The 21,549-nt window shown below is 37.3% G+C and overlaps 1 protein-coding gene across 5 annotated transcripts in view; it reads right to left on the bottom strand.

Annotated features, from left to right (window-relative positions):
- The window catches only part of PPP2R2B (protein phosphatase 2 regulatory subunit Bbeta), a 457,959-nt gene that overhangs the window by 99,457 nt on the left and 336,953 nt on the right, over positions 1-21,549 (bottom strand). For all 5 annotated transcript variants that reach the window (XM_074291738.1, XM_074291742.1, XM_074291741.1 and 2 more), the window contains exons 3-4: positions 18,448-18,613; positions 11,357-11,469 (exon numbers count right to left, since the gene is read on the bottom strand). In XM_074291738.1, the coding sequence (XP_074147839.1) occupies positions 11,357-11,469; positions 18,448-18,613 (279 nt within the window). The remainder of the gene's footprint in view (positions 1-11,356; positions 11,470-18,447; positions 18,614-21,549) is intronic.

The following is a 21,549-nucleotide window of genomic DNA, read 5'->3' on the forward strand; positions in this document are numbered from 1 at the left end:
GACCTTGCACAGCCCTCCATCCCCTAAATCCAATTCACTTTCAAACTGTGGAATTATTTCACTGATGAAGGACAAACAATAAAGTAATAAAAATACCCAGAGGGCCAGGAAATCAATATGCAAGACCCAAAGAACACTGTGAGTTTTAAAGGAGGCAGCCCTGAGTTGAGCTGTAGGAAGAAAGAGCTCTAGGAAATCCAGATGTGGAACATTCCCAGCAGAGATGCAGAATCTGGGGAGCAGCAAGAAGACACCATGAAAAGATAATGGACACTAGGGGACTGCAATGCCAGAGATGTGAGTGCATGTTTGTTTTATGTGTGGCTCTCTACTTTTGGACTCTATGTGTGTTCTCTCCCTTCCTAACAACACTGGGTATTTGTGGAAGAGTATAAAACCAGGTTTATGGGGGGTACTTAAAATCATTATGATGCTGTTTCAGTAAATGCCTTCATTGTGAATGAAATGACAAAATTGTCAGCAAAACTGGACTACAGTTTTAGTAGTGAGGACCCAGAGAGTACCTTGAACCCGATCTAATATGAATTAAGATATAAACCACACAAGAATTTATCTAACTTAATCTCATTAGAGTAAGAAAGGAATGGTGAGTTGGGGACAAAAAGTCTCTCAGCAAATATCAGACTGTATTCTAGGGTCAATGTAATGAGGTGTGTTCTTTTCTTATTGATACTTGTCTATGGAAGACACCTACTCCACATGGCAACATACTGATGTTAAGTATTTTTTTTTTATTTTAATAGTATTTTCCCAAACACATGCAAATACATTTCACATTGACCTTTACAAAACTTTGTGTCCCAATTTTTACCCTCCTTTCTAGCAAAATCCAATATAGCTTAAACATGTGCAATTCTTCTAAACATACTTCCATATTCATCATGTTGCATACAAAATAAATCAGCTCAAAAGGGAAAAAAAAAACATGAGAAAGGAAAAACAAATAAACCAACCATGACAACCAAAAAAAGTGAAAATACCAATTTTGATTCACATTCAGCGTCCATAAAATTCTCTCTCTGGATATGGATGACACTTTCTATCACAAGTCTAATGGAACTGCCTAAGTATTTAAAAAAAAAAACTGAATTTACATTTTCTTTGGACAACTTGTTGCCAAAAGGATATATATATAAAACTATCAACATTTTTGTAACAAATAAAAAGTCTGCTATAAATCCTGCCACTACACTAGGTGCTATTAACTCCATTTTATAGATGAGGAAACAGACAAACCAAAATTAAGTAACTTGGCTAGCTAATAAGTATCGGAAATCATATTTGAACTCAAGTTTTCCTGACTCCAGGTCCAGAGTTCTATCCACTGAGCCATCAAGCCACCTACTCTTCAGTTAGGTAATGGTTAAGCAAATTAAGTTATATGAATGTAATGCAATCCTATAGTATGAGAAATAATGAAATGACAGGGTTCAAAAAAACCTGAGAGAGTGAGCAGAAGCAAGAGGACCATTTAATACAATGACAAAAGCATCACAAAGACACATGACTTTGAAACCCTTAAAATCTTTCATCAATGACATGACCAACCACTAGGGACTGATGGTGATCTATATTGGAGGTATTAAACATAGAGCAATGACCCTGGCAAGTGGGGCTGAACCAGATTAAGATATAATTCAGAAAAATTTAACAAAATAAATACAAATATAATTGAATGTATTATTATTACATTTTACTGTTAATTTTTATTATAATATTATAACATATTAATTTTATTATTAATACATGTTTTACAAATCAAAATGCAGCCTGCAGTGATCTTTATGTAGGATTTAATAGCCCCTGTTTCTATTAGAGTTTAACACCACTGACCTATACTTACTTATTTCCTGACAATTGATAGATTTGTGATGCACAATGAGAAATACATTTTTGGACCAGATAATGTGGGAATTTATTTTGTGCTTGATTATGCATATTTGTTTCAAGAGTTTTTTTTTCCTTTTTTGGGGGGGGGCTTTTAAAACTGGGGGTGAGTGGTAGGAAGAAAATAAATGTTTGTTGATTGAAAATGAAGGGAAAGTGTTACCATTGCCCCTAAGAAAAGTATGACAATGTATTCTCCTATGCTTCCACTCAGGATGACTGTGATTGCAGAGTTAAAGACTAGCTGCAGAAAAGCTCCATTTCCTTTGCTTCCACTCTTACTCCTTCATACTCGGATGAGTATGTTAGTCCCATCCCATGTGACCCTCACTTTATCCGCCTTTTCTGAGTCCTGTAGAGCCTGCATTATATTACTAACAAACTGCCTTTTACAGTAGACCTCTTCCTCTCAGCCATACATATTCCATCTACGTTCAATGTCAGAAATCTGACTCTCTTTAGAAGACACAGAATTTCTATCTTCTCCAGGACTGTAGACACTTTCATGCCCTCTGGAGATAGATTTCTTCTTGCCTATTATTACTTTTAGGACTTTCTCCTCATACCATCACTCATTAACTTCTCTTGAGATTCAATCCAGATATAGCACCCTATCTAGAACCTGGGGCTGCAATTTAACCCTTTCCCCTTTTGTTTCTTCCTTTCTCAAGGAATTCAGAACCTGGTCATAGTCTTCCTCTTCATTCCAAGGACTGTTATCATTACATGGAGACTCAAATACATGCTGATGTGCATATAAATAAGCACCCTTGCTTACTTATTCATTGAGCTCCTCAGTTTTTATCATTTGTACTTTTCTTTCAAATCAGCACAGGCATTGTTATCCCTAGGATCTCATGACCAACCATCAGTATTGGATATCAATAGCTCATAACTCTGAAACTCCTCTATCAGACTATAAATAATCTCCTGTCCATACACTTTTTCGTAAGTATCATACTTCTGAAATTTAGTCTTTAATCTTACTAAAGAAACCTCCTCTCTCTCTTTTCACAAGCTAACATCCCAGCTATAACCTCTCCCCCCATTTTAATTTTTTGCTATTCTGAATTTGACAAATTAAGCAAGCACAACATTTCCAAGAGGAATAGAAAACTTTCTTCCCTGCAAAATCAGCAATCCTTTAGTAAACCAGCTTAAGTTTCCTTCTGAAGATAAGATTCTTTGAATCCCTTGTCCTCTTAGGATGATTTATCTGTCACCACTCTTCCCTTTTTAAACCTAATTCTGGACATCTCCCATTATCTGCTCTCTTCTCTCAAGCTAGGGTGCTACAGAATCTTGCTGGAGGAACTCATGCAAGTATATTGATTTAATCCAATGCAAACTTGTACATCTAATTTCAACTGGGCCCTCACTGCTACCACCACTCTTTACATTCTTTCCTAAAAGACTTTATCTTACCCACCTTCTATTCTTTCCTTAAACTTTCTGAATATATTCTAATCCTCTCTAATCTTTCGGAGGAAGGATTGTTTCACATCACTGAAAAAACTGAGATCAATTAAGTGCTTCTTCTCCTCTCCAATTTCCCATCTTAAATCATCTCAACGTCATTATTTTCTTCTTTTGCTTCAACCTCAGAGGATAGGTAGCGTTTGCCTTTGCTCCCACTTCTTAGTCCTTCATACCCATTCATGTCAGTCCCATCCCACATGTGACCCTCACTTTACCAGCCTTTTCCACCGTGTCCTCTAGAGCCTCCATTATATTGCTAACAAACTGCCTTTAGGATAGATCTCTTCCTCTCAGCCATATTTCATCTACTTTGTGCTTTTGATTGACTCTCCTATCTCCTCTAGGAACTCATCCCTTCATCATCCTTTACTCTTAAATTTCTCCTTATGCACAGGTTTCTTTCCTGATACCTACAAGCATAGCCAGATTTTTCCATCCTTTAAAAGCCTTCACTTGTCTCTACCATTCCCTTAAGTTATTGTCCTATATTCTTCTCTCTTCTACAGTTAACCTCCTGGAAATGGATGTCTATGACCACTGACCCACGTTTTTTTCACCTCTCGTTCACTTCTCACCCTCAACCCTTTGGACTGTAGCTCCTGTTCTACCACTTGATTGAAGAGATGTCCATGGTTGGAAGTTTGGGATCAGTGCTCAGGAGAGAGATAAGGGTTGGATATGTAGATCTGGGGGTCATCATCTACATAAGAGATGAATGAATCCATTAAAGCTAATGAGATAACAAAAAGAATGTAGAAAGAGAAAAGAAGAGAGCCTAGAACAGAATTTTATGACTCTCACATCAAAAAAGATGGGGTATGTGTGTTTATCCTGCAAAAAAAAAAAAACAAACAACTGAGGCCCTCAGTCAGATAAGTAGGAAGAAAACCACAACAGAGAATTGCCACAGATATTTAGGAAATGAGTATCCAGAAGGAAGTGTTGATTAAAAGTACAGAGAAATAAAAATTAAAAAGAAAAATTTAAAAAGATCATTGGAAATTAACAATAAATAAAATCACTGGTGATCTTGAAGATTTTGGAATCCTGTTCTCTTTCGAGGTTCAGCTTATTCACTTTTTGTTTCAAGAGAACTTTCTTAATTTCCCAAGTAATTGGTCCTCTTACCCTAATAATTTTAAAAACACATTTGTATATATTCTGTATTTCCTTACATGTTATAACATTCCAGTTGACTATTAATTCTTTGACATTAGAGACTTTTGATTTTGTATCTATACTTTGAAAAGTACCATTGAGTCACTGCCCAGGGATCAGGAGAGTTGGGTTCTACTCATGGCTCTATGTAGTTTGGGACAAATTACCTAAATCTTTATTCAGAGTAAGAGCTAACTCAGTCTGAGAATTTATTTGTGGTGTTCTCTCTTTTTATAAAGATATTAAGAGAGTACATGTGAACATACAATAGGGAAATGAACTTAGAAAAATTGCATATATTTAATCTATACTAGATTGCTTGCTGTCTTGTGGATGGGAGAGGTAAGTAAGGGAAGGAGAAAATTTTAGAGCACAAAGTTTTATAAAAATGAATGTTGAAAACTCTCTTTGCATGTATTTGAAAAATAAAAAAAATTATTGGAAAATGAAATAAAATTTAAAAACATGTTTAAAATGAAAAAAAAAAAAGAGAGAAAATGTGTGCCTAGAGATAAAAGTATTTGCTTGGCTTATCTCTCAGGACTATTAGGAAGTTCTAAAGAGATAATGGGTGGGAAAATCTTTGAAATTTGTGAAGTATTATTATAATAATTATGATTTTACTATGTTTGTGACTGAATGACACCAAAGCCTCCAGCTAATTCTTTCAAAAGGTGGATGGTCAGTTGGACCCATTATTTTGGAGGTTAAAAACTATTTCCTAGACAAAACTGTCCAGTTTCATTCATTTATGGCTAATCTGGCCATCATGTGCAGATACCTCCTCCCCTACCCAAATAGGACAGGCTTGAAAAATTATTTTGATATGCTAGTAAATGGTCTTGTTTACTCACAACACTGACTTAGATTAGCAACCAAAGCACCATAGGGTCATGATAAAACCTCAAAAATAACTAAGTTGGCAAATGCCTACCAGTAACTTGACTTGCAAACATTCAGCCCAACCTCAGTGGAAAAATATTAGCATCAGAAATCACTGAAATCCTGTGCTTCCTCAGCTGATGAGAAAGATAAGCACATGCTAGAAATAGTAACCAGTTTGGGACAAGTCAATACATGAATAATAATAGCTCACATTTCTGCAGTATTATAAAGTTCATAAAGCATTTTCCTCATCAAAACTCTGCATGTATTATTATTCACACCTAAAATAACCGATCCAAGGTCACACACAGTGGCAGAATTAGAACTTGTTTCTCTGATATTAAATTAAATCAAATCAGGGCTCCAATTATTAGTTCAAGTGAATAAACATTTGTGAAGTGCCTATGATATGCAAAGTACGTAGGTGGGGAAGGTAGAGGAAACATACAATTCAGATAAAATACAGACCTTGCCCTCAGGAAGCTTACACTCTAGGTGGGAAATATGATACATGCCCAAAGAAGTATGAAATCACACATTATTAGCATGTGAACTACTACCTTCAGTGTGAATGGGGAATGTTTCTAGGTGGTCACTGAATAGTTTTGTGATCATAATAATCTCTGGAATAGTCCCAATGTGCCAAGTTTTGTGAGGTCATTGAATTGATCTAGAGCTGGAAGGGACTTCAGAAGTATCTAGCCCAACTCCCTTATTTTATAGATGAAGAAACTTAGATTCAGGGAGGTGATAGACATTAGCATCCAAAATCTCTCAAGTGGTAAATATTGGACATAGAACTTAACCCAGGCCATTTGAGCCCAAAACTAGTATAATTTTTTTTTTACTGCACCAAAAGAGAAGCATAATCTCCATAAATACCAGCAATGACAATGCTATTCAGTTGTCATTTATTAATGAATTTTATTTTCAAGATTCATTCCTCTCCTCCCCCCCCCCCACATTCTACTGAGCCTCAGGATAAATCTCTAGGAGCCAGAAGCACTAATAGCAACATCTTTCTCTTTTTTGGGGCCACAGTAGGTCACCATGGGTCCCCAAACCTTCTGGACCACGTATTTATAATTGGTTTAGAAGCAAATTTCAACACCACGTGAGGTCCCAATGGCATTGGCAGCCAACAGTTAATGAGGAAAATAATAACTATGGTCAAATACAGTCACCCTATCCATATACTCACTCTGAGGCTTATTAAGTATCTTGGAAATGAACTCTTGTTGCTTAGAAAGGGCTCTTTGGGCTTCTTACCTATGGGTATTGAGAGGTTAAGAAAAGAGAGCTCACATACCTTACAGTTACTCTGCCAGAAGGTGCAAAGCTGTCTGCCTCTGTATTAGGCTGAAACTTTTCCAAAGGATGCTAGCATCCCATTTTGTGCTAAAATTTCTTTTTTTTCATGTACTAGTTCTATCCAAGTCATTAGAGACACAATAAGGAGAAGCTGAGGTAGCCAGCTAATAATTAAGATATCAATCTCTATCTCAGTCTGGGGACTGGGAGACCTAAGTTCCGATTTCTGTTTTCTTACTGTGTCTCTCCTTAGCCTCTCTAAGCCTTAGTGTCCACAACTGTCAAAGAAAGGCAATAATACATGTCCTGCCTGTTTTTCAGAACTACTATGGAGAAAAAAAGAAGATTCTCATTCAAGCCTTCATCTTTACTTGCCTATTATCCCTCTACCCCCACTCTCTCCTCCCCAACCCACCCTCTGGATGACTACCTAAATAATCTTTGTAACATACTGCTAGGTCCCATCATTCCTCTACTCACAAAACCTCAGTGGTTTCTCATTGTCTAATAAATAAGGGATGAGCTCTTGGTTCTGATGCCAGATTCAAGGCCCTCTATAATCTGGCTGCAGTCCAGTATTCTCATACTATTTTCCTGGATATTGATCACATTCCAGACAAATTAGACTATTTTCTATTCCTGCTTTTTATCTTGACCTCTTCCATCTTCTCCCTTCAATCACAACATGTCTCACTCTTAGAATGGACTGCTTTCTTATATATTGATATATCTTTTCTTTATGGATCACCCCTACCACAACCCATGGATTCTTATCTGATTTCTGCCCCACAATTTTATTTTCTTTGCACTTATTTCACTTTCCCTTGGATCATAGTTCAGTTTAAATCAATTCTATACTTATTGAGTGCCTACTGTTTTCTAAGCACTCAAGATGATACGTCTTTAAAAATGAAAATCTTTGCCCTTGTTGAAGGAACTTACATTTTATTGAGGGAAAGCAACATATATATGTGTATATATATATATATATATATATATATATATATATATATATAAATTACTACTAAATATATTCAAAGAAATTTTGGAATATGATGAAAAGTAATCACTAGGAATGATAAGGAAAGCCCTTGATTGGGAGGTATAAACTTTCAACACTTTGAAAGAAGCTAGGGTAAGCTGGAATAGCCTTAGTTATTTGTACTTTCCCTAAGACAGCTAACTGATGTAGTGTATAGAGCTCAGTCCCTGGAATCAGGAAGACTCATCTTCTTGAGTTCAAGCCCAGCCTCCAACACTTCTCAGCTGTGTGACTTTGGGGAAGTCATTCCACCCTGTTTGCCTGAGTTTCCTCATCGTAAAATGAATGAGAAGGAAATGGCAAACCACTTCAGTATCTTTGCCCAGAAAATCACAAATGGGATCACAGAGACATAAATGATCAATAACAAACACTTTCCCCATCTCTCCTATTAGAGTGTGAGTTCCTCAAGAGCCTAGTCAATTTTGCATTGATTTTTATATCTTAATATTTAACATGTAGCCTTGGACATAGCAGATACTTAATAAAGGATCACATAATCACAAAGTTTTGTGGAAATGATGCATTGACCATCTTGCAAATTCAAAATCTTAGTATAATTATGGTGCATTACCATCCCATTTTTAACCATATAGTGCCAATTATGCTGCTAGGTCAGGGATTTCCTGGTTGAATGTTTTTTAGGGACTCTCTAGGTCAAGGCTTCTCAAACTTTTTTTTTTTTTTTTTTTTTTACCCTTGACCCCTTTTTTGCCTGAGAAATTCTTAGACAACCCTGGATATATAGGTATATAAAATAGGCATACAACTCAAACATTTACTGATAATAAATCAAAATTTCATGAGCCCAACATTCAGTCCATATGGGGTTGCTACTCACAGTTTAAAAAGTTTTGCTCCAGGTAATAATTAGTTGAATTTGAAAGACCATCTTGAATGATTTTTTTAAAAAAGAAAAAACTCTTGCTTTGTAAAGCTTTGTCTCCTAACACTACAACTAAACAGGTTCATTACTGCTTGAGAATTATTAAAAGTCCTGACTCCCAAGATTGTTGGAAGGACCGGAACTTTAAGCAAGTCAAAAGTAATTATCAACTAGAGAGAAAACCAGCACCCCATCCTTATGCTCCCCCCAAACCTCTCAAAAACCCAATCTATCACACAAAACAATTACTTGCCATGCACAATCCAGCATCTAAGCTCATCTTGGTCACTTACAGACTAATTAATATCGAATCAGCCATTCTATACAGTAAGATGTAGTCTTACAATAACCTGTGTTTTCCTTCTTAGCAAACTGAGTTCATATAAGAAGTAAAGACTGAATACTTCAGTATTTAAAAAGAAAATCTATTAAGAGTTTACACTCTGTATTTTGAAATACAGAATCACAACAGAGGACTGGCTCTTTCTTAAGGAAAATGGAAAAGCTAAATGATTAAGAACCAAGAGGTAAAATATTTTAGTAGGATTCTGGCCACGTCAGGTAACCTGCTTGCCTCACTTTTGCTATCTGTAAAATGGGGACAATAATAGTATCTACTTACGAGATATTGTGAGATCAGATTAAATAATGTTTGTAAAGCCCCTGGAATATCTTAAAGTGCAATACAAGACTAGCTATTTTTTTTGTTACTTTATAGAATATAAATTTAAAACCTCAAGGGAATTTAGAGAGCATCTAGTCTAACAACCAGAATTCAAACTCTATCCCTGAAACGCTGAACTCTATAAGGCAATCTTGCCTATCTTTGCCAAACTTTCCACTTCCTAGCCATTTCCAAACCATACCTTCCTCTATCCTCCCCAACCCCCCCCCTTATCAACTCTAGTTCTTTTTTATATACTGAGTTTTCTACTAGAAAATAATGATTTCTTTGAGGTCAGAGATTGTCTTGATTGTTTTGTTATGATCCACTTAGCACAAGGCCTAGAATATAGTGCTTAAGAAATCACGTTTCATCTACTCATCTATCCATCCATTTGCACAGATGAAGAAACTGAGGAAACTGAATTCCTTTTTTTCCTAGCTATTTTTTTCTTGTGTGTGTGGCAGGGAAAAGAGTAGAGGGGAAAGAGGCCATTATTTTCCTCATTTGCTACCTAGCCTTAATCATGATTGATATTGCCTCAGTCAAACAGATCTGTTGAAAACTAGCTTAAAAAGGCCAAGGCCTCCCGCTGTATCCATGACCATCTCCGGTCATCTTGATCCATATCTGGCCACTGGGCCCACATGGCTCTGGAGGGGAAAGTGAGGCAGTGACGTTGTCCAGCCCTTCCTCATATACTTGCAGGTCATGGCATCTCCTCCCCAATGTGATGGTTTTCTTGGAGAACGAAGGACAAACAACATGGACTTTGAAGCAGTGAGGCTCCTTTTTGAATTTGGATGCTGTTATTTCAGGTGTAGGGCCCACTTGAATGAACATCTAGTTCAAAATTTCCAAAGACTGAATGCCCAAGAAGAGGAGTAACTTGCCAGTAATGTCACCCTAAGTATAGTAAGAAGCCAATCCACTAGATTTTAATGCTTTTTACACTATAACTTCTGTACCTGGAAACTAAATCACCATTTCAATGTGGGTTGTGTGGCCACAGAAAAGTTGGAGATTGACATTTAAGGCCTGGCTCTGGTTGGAGGCTCTGTTCCTCTTCTGAGGATGAAGTTTCCCAGAGTGACATAACACAAAGGTGTGAAAACCCCATGAGTTCTCTCAGACAGTGGTAAGTTATAGACACCCAGAAATCCCACGAGTAAGATCAATCAAATTGCCCACATGGGCTTGAGGATGGCAGGAGCTATTCGGGCTGAAATCTCTGGGGAATGTCACTTTATAGGTTCTCTAGTGATTTCTGGCATTCCCTGGGGAGCCACTGAGAAGACTCTGAATCTATCCTTGGGTTTTTTCCATGAAGAAATGCTAAGTCAATGAAAGCAAGCAATGGATTATCTGGGTGTGATATACTGCTACCGAATATACCGTGTAGGTAAACTAACTGTTATCTGTAGAGAGGGTGATGTGACATCCCCAGCCTAACCCAATCAGCAGGGCCAAATTCCTTCAGTTGGTTCCACGACATTCAGATAGACTTGTACCTAGCTATCTAGCTTGGCTCACCCAAGCCGATCAGGAGCATTAATTTGCTGGTGCACCGATCATGACAAAGAAAGCAGTCTGCGGCCATGGATGTGGCAAGAATGACTCTCTCTCTCTAGTTCTGGGCACTAATTACCAACCAATGCCAGGGCAGATTCTCGGATGCTGAATGGAAGATCCTATCCTTGGTACTTTTATCCAGATATTTGACTTTCAGATGAACAACTCATGACATGAGAATACATTCTGCACACCTGCTTTAAAAGCCCCCAAATGCTGGGCTTCATCCTGTACCAAGCACATTTGACACTTAATTCACCCCTAAATTGTGCCTAACACTTGCTACCAATATGTGTGGCTTTAGGGGGGTTCCTGACGTATTGGATTAAAAAAATCTCATCATAACATCACCTCAAGTGTCACAAGAGTCATCCTCTCAGTCCTGTGGTCCAAACGAGAACACATATTTTATTTCCTTTTGGAAGAGGCCCCTTTACTTTTTGTCTCTTACCCGCAATGTTGTAATAGTGGCAGGATCCCGGAGCCGGCCGTCTTCATCTTTCAGATTGTAGCCTTCTGGTCTCTTATCTCTCTCGCTGACTTTCCAAAGCTTCACAGTTTTATCTATAAGAAGAGATTTAGCAGTTAATTAGTCATTTATTAAGTGTCAGCTAGATTCCAGGTACTAAAAACCGAAAACATACCAGTTAAAATTGGTATTGAATGGAATGACTAATGTTTCAAAAATCGAGCTTTGAGCAGCCCAAACTTGAAATATATGAAAGAATTAGAATGGTCCAAAACCAGAAATGTGTTCTGTGGCTTCTTTTTGACAGCTAAAAAATGATGTATTTAATCAGGACTATAAAACATATCTTCAACCATAAAGAATGAATTAGCAACTTCTCCATAAGGGGATCAGGAAGAGCTTTGTGGGTCAGGAGATAATAGAATACAGGACATAAAATTAGGGCTAAAAGAGATCTAGTAGATCTAGTCTAATTTTCTCATTTTATAGATGGAGAGACTGAGGCTTAGAGAAACTGAGTGACTTGTCCCTGGTTGCACAGCTTGTAAGGATAAGATGTGAGTCCAGGACTTGTGACTAAAAGCTCAACTCCATCCACTACAGCATACTGACTTCTCTCTAATAAAATGAATGAGCGAAAAAAAATATTTCTGAAGTGCAATAGCATCCAATTAGAAAAAGAAAACTATCCCTGTTTTATGGAGCTCACACTCTAATTGGAGGACACAGAATATATAGGAGATTTAGGCCACAGAATGGATGGAAAGGTTCCATAACAGGGTGGATGAAAAAGTCTAGGAATGCATAAGTCTTAGAGGCTTCATGGGATGGAAAGCCTAAAGGGGACCACTTACAACGCAAGGGATGGTATGGGGAGCAATGCTCTAAGCACAGGGGGAAAGAGTCTGGGTTCCACCAGCAGAGATGCTGGCAATGACCTTGGAAGAAAGCCTAGAGGTAGGATCTGGGTTTTAGTCATACTTTGCCAGTCGGGGGCAAGTTGGCTGTGGCAGGAGCTTGGAAAAAAGGTTCTTCCATCTTTTGGCCTCAGTTTCCCCCCTGCCTTTGTAAAATGAAGGGATTGGCCCCTTTCAGCCTTACTGGTCTATGACTCCATGGTTCTATCTTGTATCTCCTCAGTGAGTCACTGGCAACCCTGAGGGCCCACATCAGCTTGTACTGAGACAGAAGGTGAGACAGCTTCCCGTTCTGAAATGCTGGCACCAGCTGCAGGGTTTAATTTAGAACTTCCAATCTCTGTGCCAAACCCCCACGGGTTCTATATTCCCTCTGGATATCCTGTCACATACTAAACTGCTATTTTAGGGAAAGAAAATGTGGCATAGGCCATGTTTATATAGTCAGCTCTCGATAGTACATTTTAACAGAAGGGTGCCATGGCATAGATAAGCCCCTAACAGTGAATAATAATCCCCCCAAAATCAATTCTATTTATACTTGCCCTTGGAATTCATCATATAAATTTCCTGTAGCAAAATTACTTTTCTAGCCATGGGTTTTTTTTTTCCTTCCTCTGGCTAGTACTAAAATTGGTTTTCACTCACTGAACACACACCAACTGACTGCTGAGGAAGACAGAGTATAGAAATGCAGAGAGAAGATAATATGGGCTATTTCTTATGGAAATGCAGAATTGCAAAGAATTTCAGAGTTGGAAAAGATTTTAGTAGTCTTCTTGTCCCACCATATGCAAAAAAAGAATCCTTCTCACAAATGAGATGTTTGTTAAATTCTTGGCTCATAGTAGATGCTTGATAAATGCTTTTTTTCTACCTCCCTTTCACTCCACCTCTGTGTACTTGATAAGTGATTTCTTGCATTTGCTTGAAAAACTTCCAGTGAGGAGAATCTACTTCCCCCCAAAGAATCTCATGTTATTGCTGGTTATCAAGCTTTTCCATAAGTAAAGGCTTAATTTGCCTCTCTGACTCATCCTCTCATTACTCCTAGTTCTGCCTTCTGGACCCAAATATAACAAAACTGATCCTTTTCCCAAAAGCTAAAAAGCCTTTCAAATATAAAGACAGGTGTCAAGTCTCCCTGAACCCTCTCTTTTTCAGGCTAAGCAGCCCCAATTGCTTCAAGCAGTGCTCACACAGTGTGCTCTAGTCCCTTTTCTTTCTTGGCGTTCATTCTCTGAACAGTCCAGTTAATCATCATCAAGATATTCCCTTAGAGATAACTGTGAATTGGCCATATGCCCCAAAATTCACAAATTTGTCCCCTTCCATTAAGTCTTCCTTCTAATGTCACTATTTTTGTCTGGGGGACCACTATTCACTTCTTTCCAGGCACCACATTCTAGGGATCATTTGGTTCTTGCCTCTCCTCTCTTACATTTAATCAGTCATTAGTTCATTCTATCTTTGCAAACCTTTGTCCTTATTCTGCTTTCCTACTTTCACAAACCTAGCAGGCGTCCTCCAATTCTTATGTCTACACTCTTGCAATAGCCTCCTAATAGGTCTTTTCACCTTCCCTCTCTTATTCAAATAGTTACCCTCTCTCCATCCCAATTTAACCTTCATATAGTGGCCAGAAAAAGTTTTTTGGGCCCGAAATCAAGAGTTCAAATCTAATCTCAGACACTTCCTCGTTGGGCAACCCTGGATAAGTCACTTAACAGCTATCTGTCTCAGTTTTCTTATCTATAAAATGTAAAATTTGTAATTTTAAAGATAATAACAACTACCTCTCAGACTTGTGGTGAAGGTCAAATGAGATAATATTTGTAAAGCACTAAGCACAGTACCCAATACACAGCAGGAGTTAATAAATGTTTATTTTCTTTCTTTCTTTTATGTATAGATCAAAGTAAATCACTAATTGCTTAAAAACCAGGAATGGTTTTTAAAAATCAGGAATGATGTGCACCGTTCTTTATCAAACCTATACCTTTGTTCATGTTGTTCTTAGATACTTGGAATATCATTTCTCCCTCCCTCCGCCTACTGAATTTCTACCTTTTCTTTTAGAACCTACCTCAAATGAACTCTTTTCTCAGTAACCTTCTATAATTTAGTTGATCAATTTCCTATGTATGGAAAATTGATCTCAGCTTTAAGAGCTATGTGGCCCTTGGCAAGTCACATAATCCTGTTTGCCTCAGTTTCCATCTGTAAAGCTGGAGAAGGAAATGGGAACTATTCCAATATCTTTGTCAAGAAAACTTCAAATGGGGTCACAAAGAGTTAGACCCGACTGAAACATCAAACAACTCAAATTCCTCTCTATTTTGAACTATTCATACTGTACTTTGAATATGAGGCTAACTTCTAAGAGTGACATTTTAAGAGAGATTTTGATTACATGTCCTCACTAGAATAGACATGAAAATGGTTGAAGAAGATGATAAAATGAATGAATGAAAAAAAGCATTTGTTAAGGATTTACTATTTGCAAAGCTCTGTGCTAAAGTAGGAGATACAAATAAAAAGTAAGACAGTCTCTGCTGTCAAGGAATTCCCATTCTAATGGAAGAAACAATATATATAGAAGGCTTCATGTATAAGTCAGATGGAAATGTTCCATGAACCTTAGCGGGAAACAGCAAAGCAGAGGGGAGTACCTCTTCTTTAATGTCATTTTCACCAATGAGATGACATCAGTTTCTGTTGTAGAACCAGCTAATGGAGCTAACGAAGAACCTAGGGATAACAATGCTTCTGGCCCCATATCATCAAGTAACATCTTGGGAAACAATCCTCGGGCAGATCCCTGGCAGCTGCTCCTGTGGGTGCTTCAGTCACAGCTACTAAAAACCCAGGGGAGAAAGTTCTTTCACCAAAGTCCTTGATGCTGTCAGATGGTTAGATAGTGACTCCAAGTCTGGTTCTCTACCCACTATGCTTTTCCTCCCATCAGAAGGACAGACTTTGTCCCAGTACAAGCAAAAAAAAATTTTTTTTTTACACTTATACCTGTCCCTAAAATGAAAAGACTGCCTTTTTATATAGTACCTAGATATGTGTAAGCAGAGTCTAGAAGCCTACCTGTCAGGGATGTTGTAAAGGGAATTGCTTGGTATGTTAGACTAGATGGGCCCACAGCCTCATGTGGTTTTAAGCATCTAATCAAATGAAATGGCACAGAAAGTGTTTCGCAAATTTTAAAGTGCTTTATAAATGCCAGCTAGTTATCATCTTCATCATTAATAACAATAATGATTATGACAGCGATGTTAATGTTTACAGAACAGTGAGCCATGCTCTGAGCAAAGTTTTAAGCAGGCAGTAAATCCTGTCAGGTTAAAGGTGTACCTCCCATCTCATCCCTGGCTGCTGGGACAAATAAAGAAACTGGGCAAAATAATTCAATTGGTAGGTTCCAGGATAAATACATCTTGGCTATTATCTTCATAAGAAAGAGCCCATTAAACATTTTCTAAGTCGCAAGTACACCCCAATAGGATATAAAACTAGCTACTTGTTTTTATTAAAGTTACTCATAAATATAATGAGATTGGCATGTTTTTTGTTTTTTTTTTAAAGATAATTGAGGATGAATTTAATCTAAATTCTCCGTAGCTGTCTTGCCTGGAGCTATCCTTGACTTTATCACTCAGAATTTCTTTCCTCAGTGTCCTGAATCTTTGTGTGCAAAAGAAAAAGAGCTACAGGAATAGGTGGCCTTTATTCTGAATAATGACGTTTTCTTTATCCTGGCAGATTCTCTGAATAGTTTATCATCACTTTTGACAGCTTTTAAGCACAATCTTATCATTCATCTTAATTTTCTCTTCTATGCAGTAATTCCAATTGACTTTCATTAATTTTTTGGTATGTGTTAACCCATATGGCTTAAGGGGGCTTCCATTCTCCCTGTTTGTAGAAAAAAAAGGAAAATTATATAACAACATGGGAATTTTTTTTATAAAAATCATTCTGAGATGCTGTCGGCATGTGAAATTGTATCCCAAATGGGAAGATAATATCCCTGTTAATCAAAAAACTATTTAAAAACTCAATTAACAGAACATTATGCTATATAATTAATCTTCATTGCATTTCACTGATTTCTACCCCTCCCCCACCAAACGAGGTTAATAAATCCTTGAATTTTATTACAATGATCAATAGAATAAATTCCATAATGCAAAGCAAGTTGGTTACAGGAGATAATTTGCTATTTTTCTATTCCTAAAGTAATTAAGTCACATTCATCTAAAGTCTCATTCATCCCAAGTAACCAGGTTCACATTCCAAGATCTCTTGGACTAGAAGGTTTAGCGGAAAAAGAAATCAGCTGCAGTTTTGCTTTCAAGAAAAGAATCCCAAAAGGTAAGCAGAGCCACAAATGGAGTCAAAGGGAAGAATTAAATTACCCACGTTCCGAAAGAAGAGAAAAGACCTAATTATATTTGTCCTACTACACAGACACACAAGCCTGTGTACACATGCCTACACTTTAATGGATCTGACACGTCACTACTAAGTATTAAGTATTTTCTTCAGTGGGGCAGGTTTCCATCTTGTTCTCATCTTGTAAGATTCTATTCCATGGTTTTCCATGAAGTAGCCCATAGATGGTCCATCTAAAGTGCTAAAGATCGCTAGAGAATGTCTTTTTTACATTTTGTTTTTACATTTTGAGGGTATCGGCCTGCCATTTGCCCCCACTCTTCTCAAATGCCTGTTCCCACTTCTTTTCTCCATAATACATTACTTACATAATATGCCAACATAATTTCTAATTTCATTGAAATAGATTGCGGCCTACTGGTGTCTATCACAATGGGTTATATGTGTGTGTATATATATGTTTATATATGTATATGTATATCTATATATATGCACAATATGTACCTATAACAAATACATACATGTATATATGTGCACATATATATTATTTGTTCAGATGCATGTACAACACATACACACGTATGTGCTCTTTTTCCAAGACAGTAATTTTTTAGCCTTTTTGGTAATTCTAGATTTGCTCCCAAGGAGGTAATTGCTTCAGTTTGTTATTGGTGGATTTAAAAATCCATATGGCACTTGGTTGTTCTTAAGGATTGAGACTAGAAAGGATAAAGGCAGAATTCAATAAACATGAAAAATTTCTGACACATTGAAAATAGATCCATCCCAGAGATAATGCTTATATAAAGGACCGAATTGATAGTTGTAAACTTAATTTGTTTTCTCAGGAAAACTTTAATTTCATGTGCTGTCTTACTTCTGACTCCTTGTGCTACACAATTGGCCTTGCATTACGTGCCATTTTGTTCTCTGATTATTCTATGATGTGTATACTGCCTCTATGTCTAGACTGTACATATTCCTGGGGAGTGGGTTTCCCACAGGGACTAACAATTTTGTATACCTCACCCTGCTAGGGGCACGCACTCAATAAACATGCCTCATTGATTTGCCTCCATTCTAAAAACACACAGGTTTCCTTGCATTCTCTCTGTTGGAACCAATAATATCAATTTCCCTTGAGTGAATCATTGGTAGGAAAGGTATAGAGAAGGTGAAGATGAAGAATTTTAGCTCTTTGGGTTGGATCACTGGTTCTAATGAGATTACTCATCAAAACTGGAAGAGACGATAAGAAGATGACCTACACTTCCCAGAAGAAACATTGACCCATTAACACACTGGGATGATGCAGGAAATTGTAATCTTCCTAGAGCCCATTCTCAGAATTCCAGCGAAAAACTCTTTGTCTATCCAGTGTGATGAGAAATGTGGGTATTACCCTTGGATGGGTTGATAAATATAATTGATTTAGACAAGTCTTCAAGTACATATGTAGCTTAGCTTGAATTGTTCGGTCTATATATTTGATATTCATCAAATAAGCTGTCTCTAAGGCTACATGCAGTGGAAAGAATACTGGCTTTAGAGTGAGGAAAGCTGGAAATCTCAAATTCCAACATAGATCTGTGGTGCAATGATAGGAGTCATTAAACTTTTAAGAACCCAATTTTCTCACTCCAAAATGGGAGTCATAATGCTTATACTACTCACCTCTTTTTGGGCTTTTTGGGGAAAAGTACTTGTTAGCCTTAAAGTGTTACATCTATATTGGATATAATGACTGCATACCATTAGTGGAAAGGAGAAAGTAGGCTGCATTCTGCTGTGGAAGCCATCTGATCTTGTTAATCTTTTCTTCAATCTCTAAACTCTTCAGGTAATCGAATTCGGGCTCATGGCTCTGGAATGTGCTGTAAACATTGTATTCACCCCTTCGATGAAGCTGATTTTTACTCTGTTTGTAGAGAAACACAAAAGAGATTTTTTTTTTAAAGTGAGACAACAACACATTTATAATGATTTTCTTCTCTAATAGATATGACAAGGAGAGACAAGGTACCTGGAGCTATAGGCAAATAGATGAAGGAAAGATTACTTTTGTCTCCCTCTTGGCACCTGATATTATTAGCTCAGAGTATACAGTAGATGCCAAATTAATGATGGGTGAAGGGGTAGAAGAGAAAATTAAGTGTGGGAAGAGAAATAAAGGAAAGCAGTGAACAAAAAACTTGGTTTAAGAATTTGAGGATTACATTCTAAAAAATTAACAAATATATATTTTTACCACTTTAGCTGGGCAATAAACTTTTTAAAAATACTTACTATGTGCCAGGCACATACTAAGCACTCTCAGGTGGAAGTGAAGAAGTCTTCCTCTCCTCCATCCTTGAAAGGGTGAGATAGATCCTCACAGACATGAGTCATACTGGATGGCAAGAAAGGGATGGGTTTGCCATGTGCATTCTTTGGAGGGAACAACCAAATCAAAGAGGTCCAAGTACCACCTATATTTTTGAGCATTTCCAAAAAACTTTTTGATTATTTTTTTAATTTGGGCTCAAAAAAAATCACACCTAGGTTGTGCAAGTATTAGTCTTGAAAACTTTTTGAATAAAATGTTAATTTCTATGTATTTGTGTTTAAGCACATAAAAATGAAAAAAAAAACATTTGAATTTGGTACCATAGGACCAGATTCAAATCTTGGCTATGATATTTATTTGTTTACAAATAATAAATAACTAAAAATAATAAATTTGTTTACTATGTGACACTGGACAAATTAAATAAGTTCTAGGCTTTAAAAAAACAAAGGTTGAATTAGTCTGAATGGGTTGGTTCCTCCCAACTCTAAAGCTTATGGACATCTTAACTGAAATCTAAACCAATTGGACTCCAATTGAACAGGATGAATGGCTTGTAGGGAAGCCTCTAGGAAACCAATCTACACTCTCTGTGGCTCTCCCATATTTCCTTGCTTTCCCCATTTACTAGTGCCAGGAATCTGCCATTGACTTTGGAAGTCTAGAGAGAAGGGCAGACCAATCCCTTGTCCAGAAGCATTAAACTGCATTCCTCTGCTGACACTGAAAAATGTATAGTTGGGTGGGGGAGGGAGAGAAAGAAGGTAGAAAGGTTCCTTCTAAGTGAGTCTGTGAGGGAATGAATTTCAGTGTAAGATTCATTGGATTAGGTTGAGAACCTGACCCTGGATAATTACCACACAGAAATATTTCTCCTATTTGCTGCTTATATAGTTCTTTTTTATCTTTAGGGCTCTTTACAAACCTAAACTAATTAATTGCATGTTATTTATCTACATTGAAATTTTGTGGAACAAAAATACTATGCCTTAAAAAAAAACCCTTTTCATTTTTCTAATGAGCCCAATTCCCTAATTTAAATAAATTAAAATAGGCAAAAATAGCTAAGAGAAAATGTGAGACAAAGTAAAATATAGAAATACTAAAGAAAAATAAAATATTATCACTGGCTTTATCTGACTTAGGTAATTTATATTAAGTAGCACCTACACTATTATTTAATATCATTATAAATGTAACTTTTTTTTAAATTTTGCAAATGAAGATTAAAAATAGATTTGTGGATGTCTTAAATGTAGAGGTTTTGGCCATTATCCTGGCTGCCACAAGAAAAGCCAGTCTACCTTAAAAATAAATTTCTAAGATTGCTGATTTGCTACCATCCAAATCAGACTGTCAAGTGTGTATAGTATGTGCCAGACCAATTAGCACCAGACAGCTTTGGAAATGTAGGAAAAATTCCAGGTCACAAAGGGCTATTAATTTTCACTTGCCAACCACATTTTAGTGCTTCTTGGGCCAATGGAATATGCTGGGTGCCTGATTTAATTCAGAACACTTGAATTTATGTAAAATCCCCTAGGGTTTTGGAAGGTCTTATAAAATTAATTGCAAATAATGCACAATTACCAAATATATCACCTCTAAATGAGGCTTTCCTTTTTCGACAGTAGTTGCCACCTTAATGGCTTTCCAGCTCAGAGCAGCTTTTAAATTGGTAAGGAGGCCTTATGCAAAATATTCTTTAGCTACATTATTCTCCTCTCTAGGATCCCAAAGTGGCTGGCAGATTTCTGGCACTACCAAATGGGGAAAGGGAGGACATATGGGAGAGCCCCAGAAGGCACAGACTGGCTTTCAGTAGAACTCTCAGTGAAAGATCCCTCATACACCAAGGTCTATGGTTCTAGGTGATGAGAACAGAGGCAGAAGGCAACCAAATATTCCTTAGAAGCACAGAAGCCATAATGGGTTCAACTCAAGCCATGGGAAGCAAGAGGCTATTTAATGACTGATCTCTTCCTTGACCTTTTGAATTAGAACTGCAGTCTGCAAAGAGACGAGGGCTTTCATTTCAAAGTTATAATATTGTTTAACACGGTATTTTCCCACAAGTCACTTTGGGCAATTCCTTTTCTTGGGTATCCTCTCTTAGCAGAACTAGCCGGCAATGACTTTCTTCTCCCCTGACCCTAACTGCCCTCCCCACATCTGTTGGCAAATGCCCCTGTATTTTTGTATACCAGCCATAACTGAAACCAAGTGAGATGGAATTTTGGCAGCTCAGAGAACAAAGGTAATTCAGAATGAACCAAGGGTGGCCACCATGTCCCCGTTATAATTTTGCAGTCTTTGTGGATCATGCAAAGCCAGGAAAGATAAGGTGGCACTCAGAAAATGCAGTCTTTTCTGGTGCTTTTTAAAAGCGGGAATATGGAACTGTTGATGCTAATGATTTTGGGGGGACTTTTTAGTTTGCTAGGAAAGAGCCAGGTTTGAGAGTGACACGTCAGGATTAAGGAACAGCGGGAAGCTTCCTTTAAAAAGGAAAAGGGAAAAAAAAAAAA

The sequence above is a fragment of the Sminthopsis crassicaudata genome, chromosome 2 (genome assembly GCF_048593235.1).
Source record: "Sminthopsis crassicaudata isolate SCR6 chromosome 2, ASM4859323v1, whole genome shotgun sequence".
NCBI classification, from domain to species: Eukaryota; Metazoa; Chordata; class Mammalia; order Dasyuromorphia; family Dasyuridae; genus Sminthopsis; species Sminthopsis crassicaudata.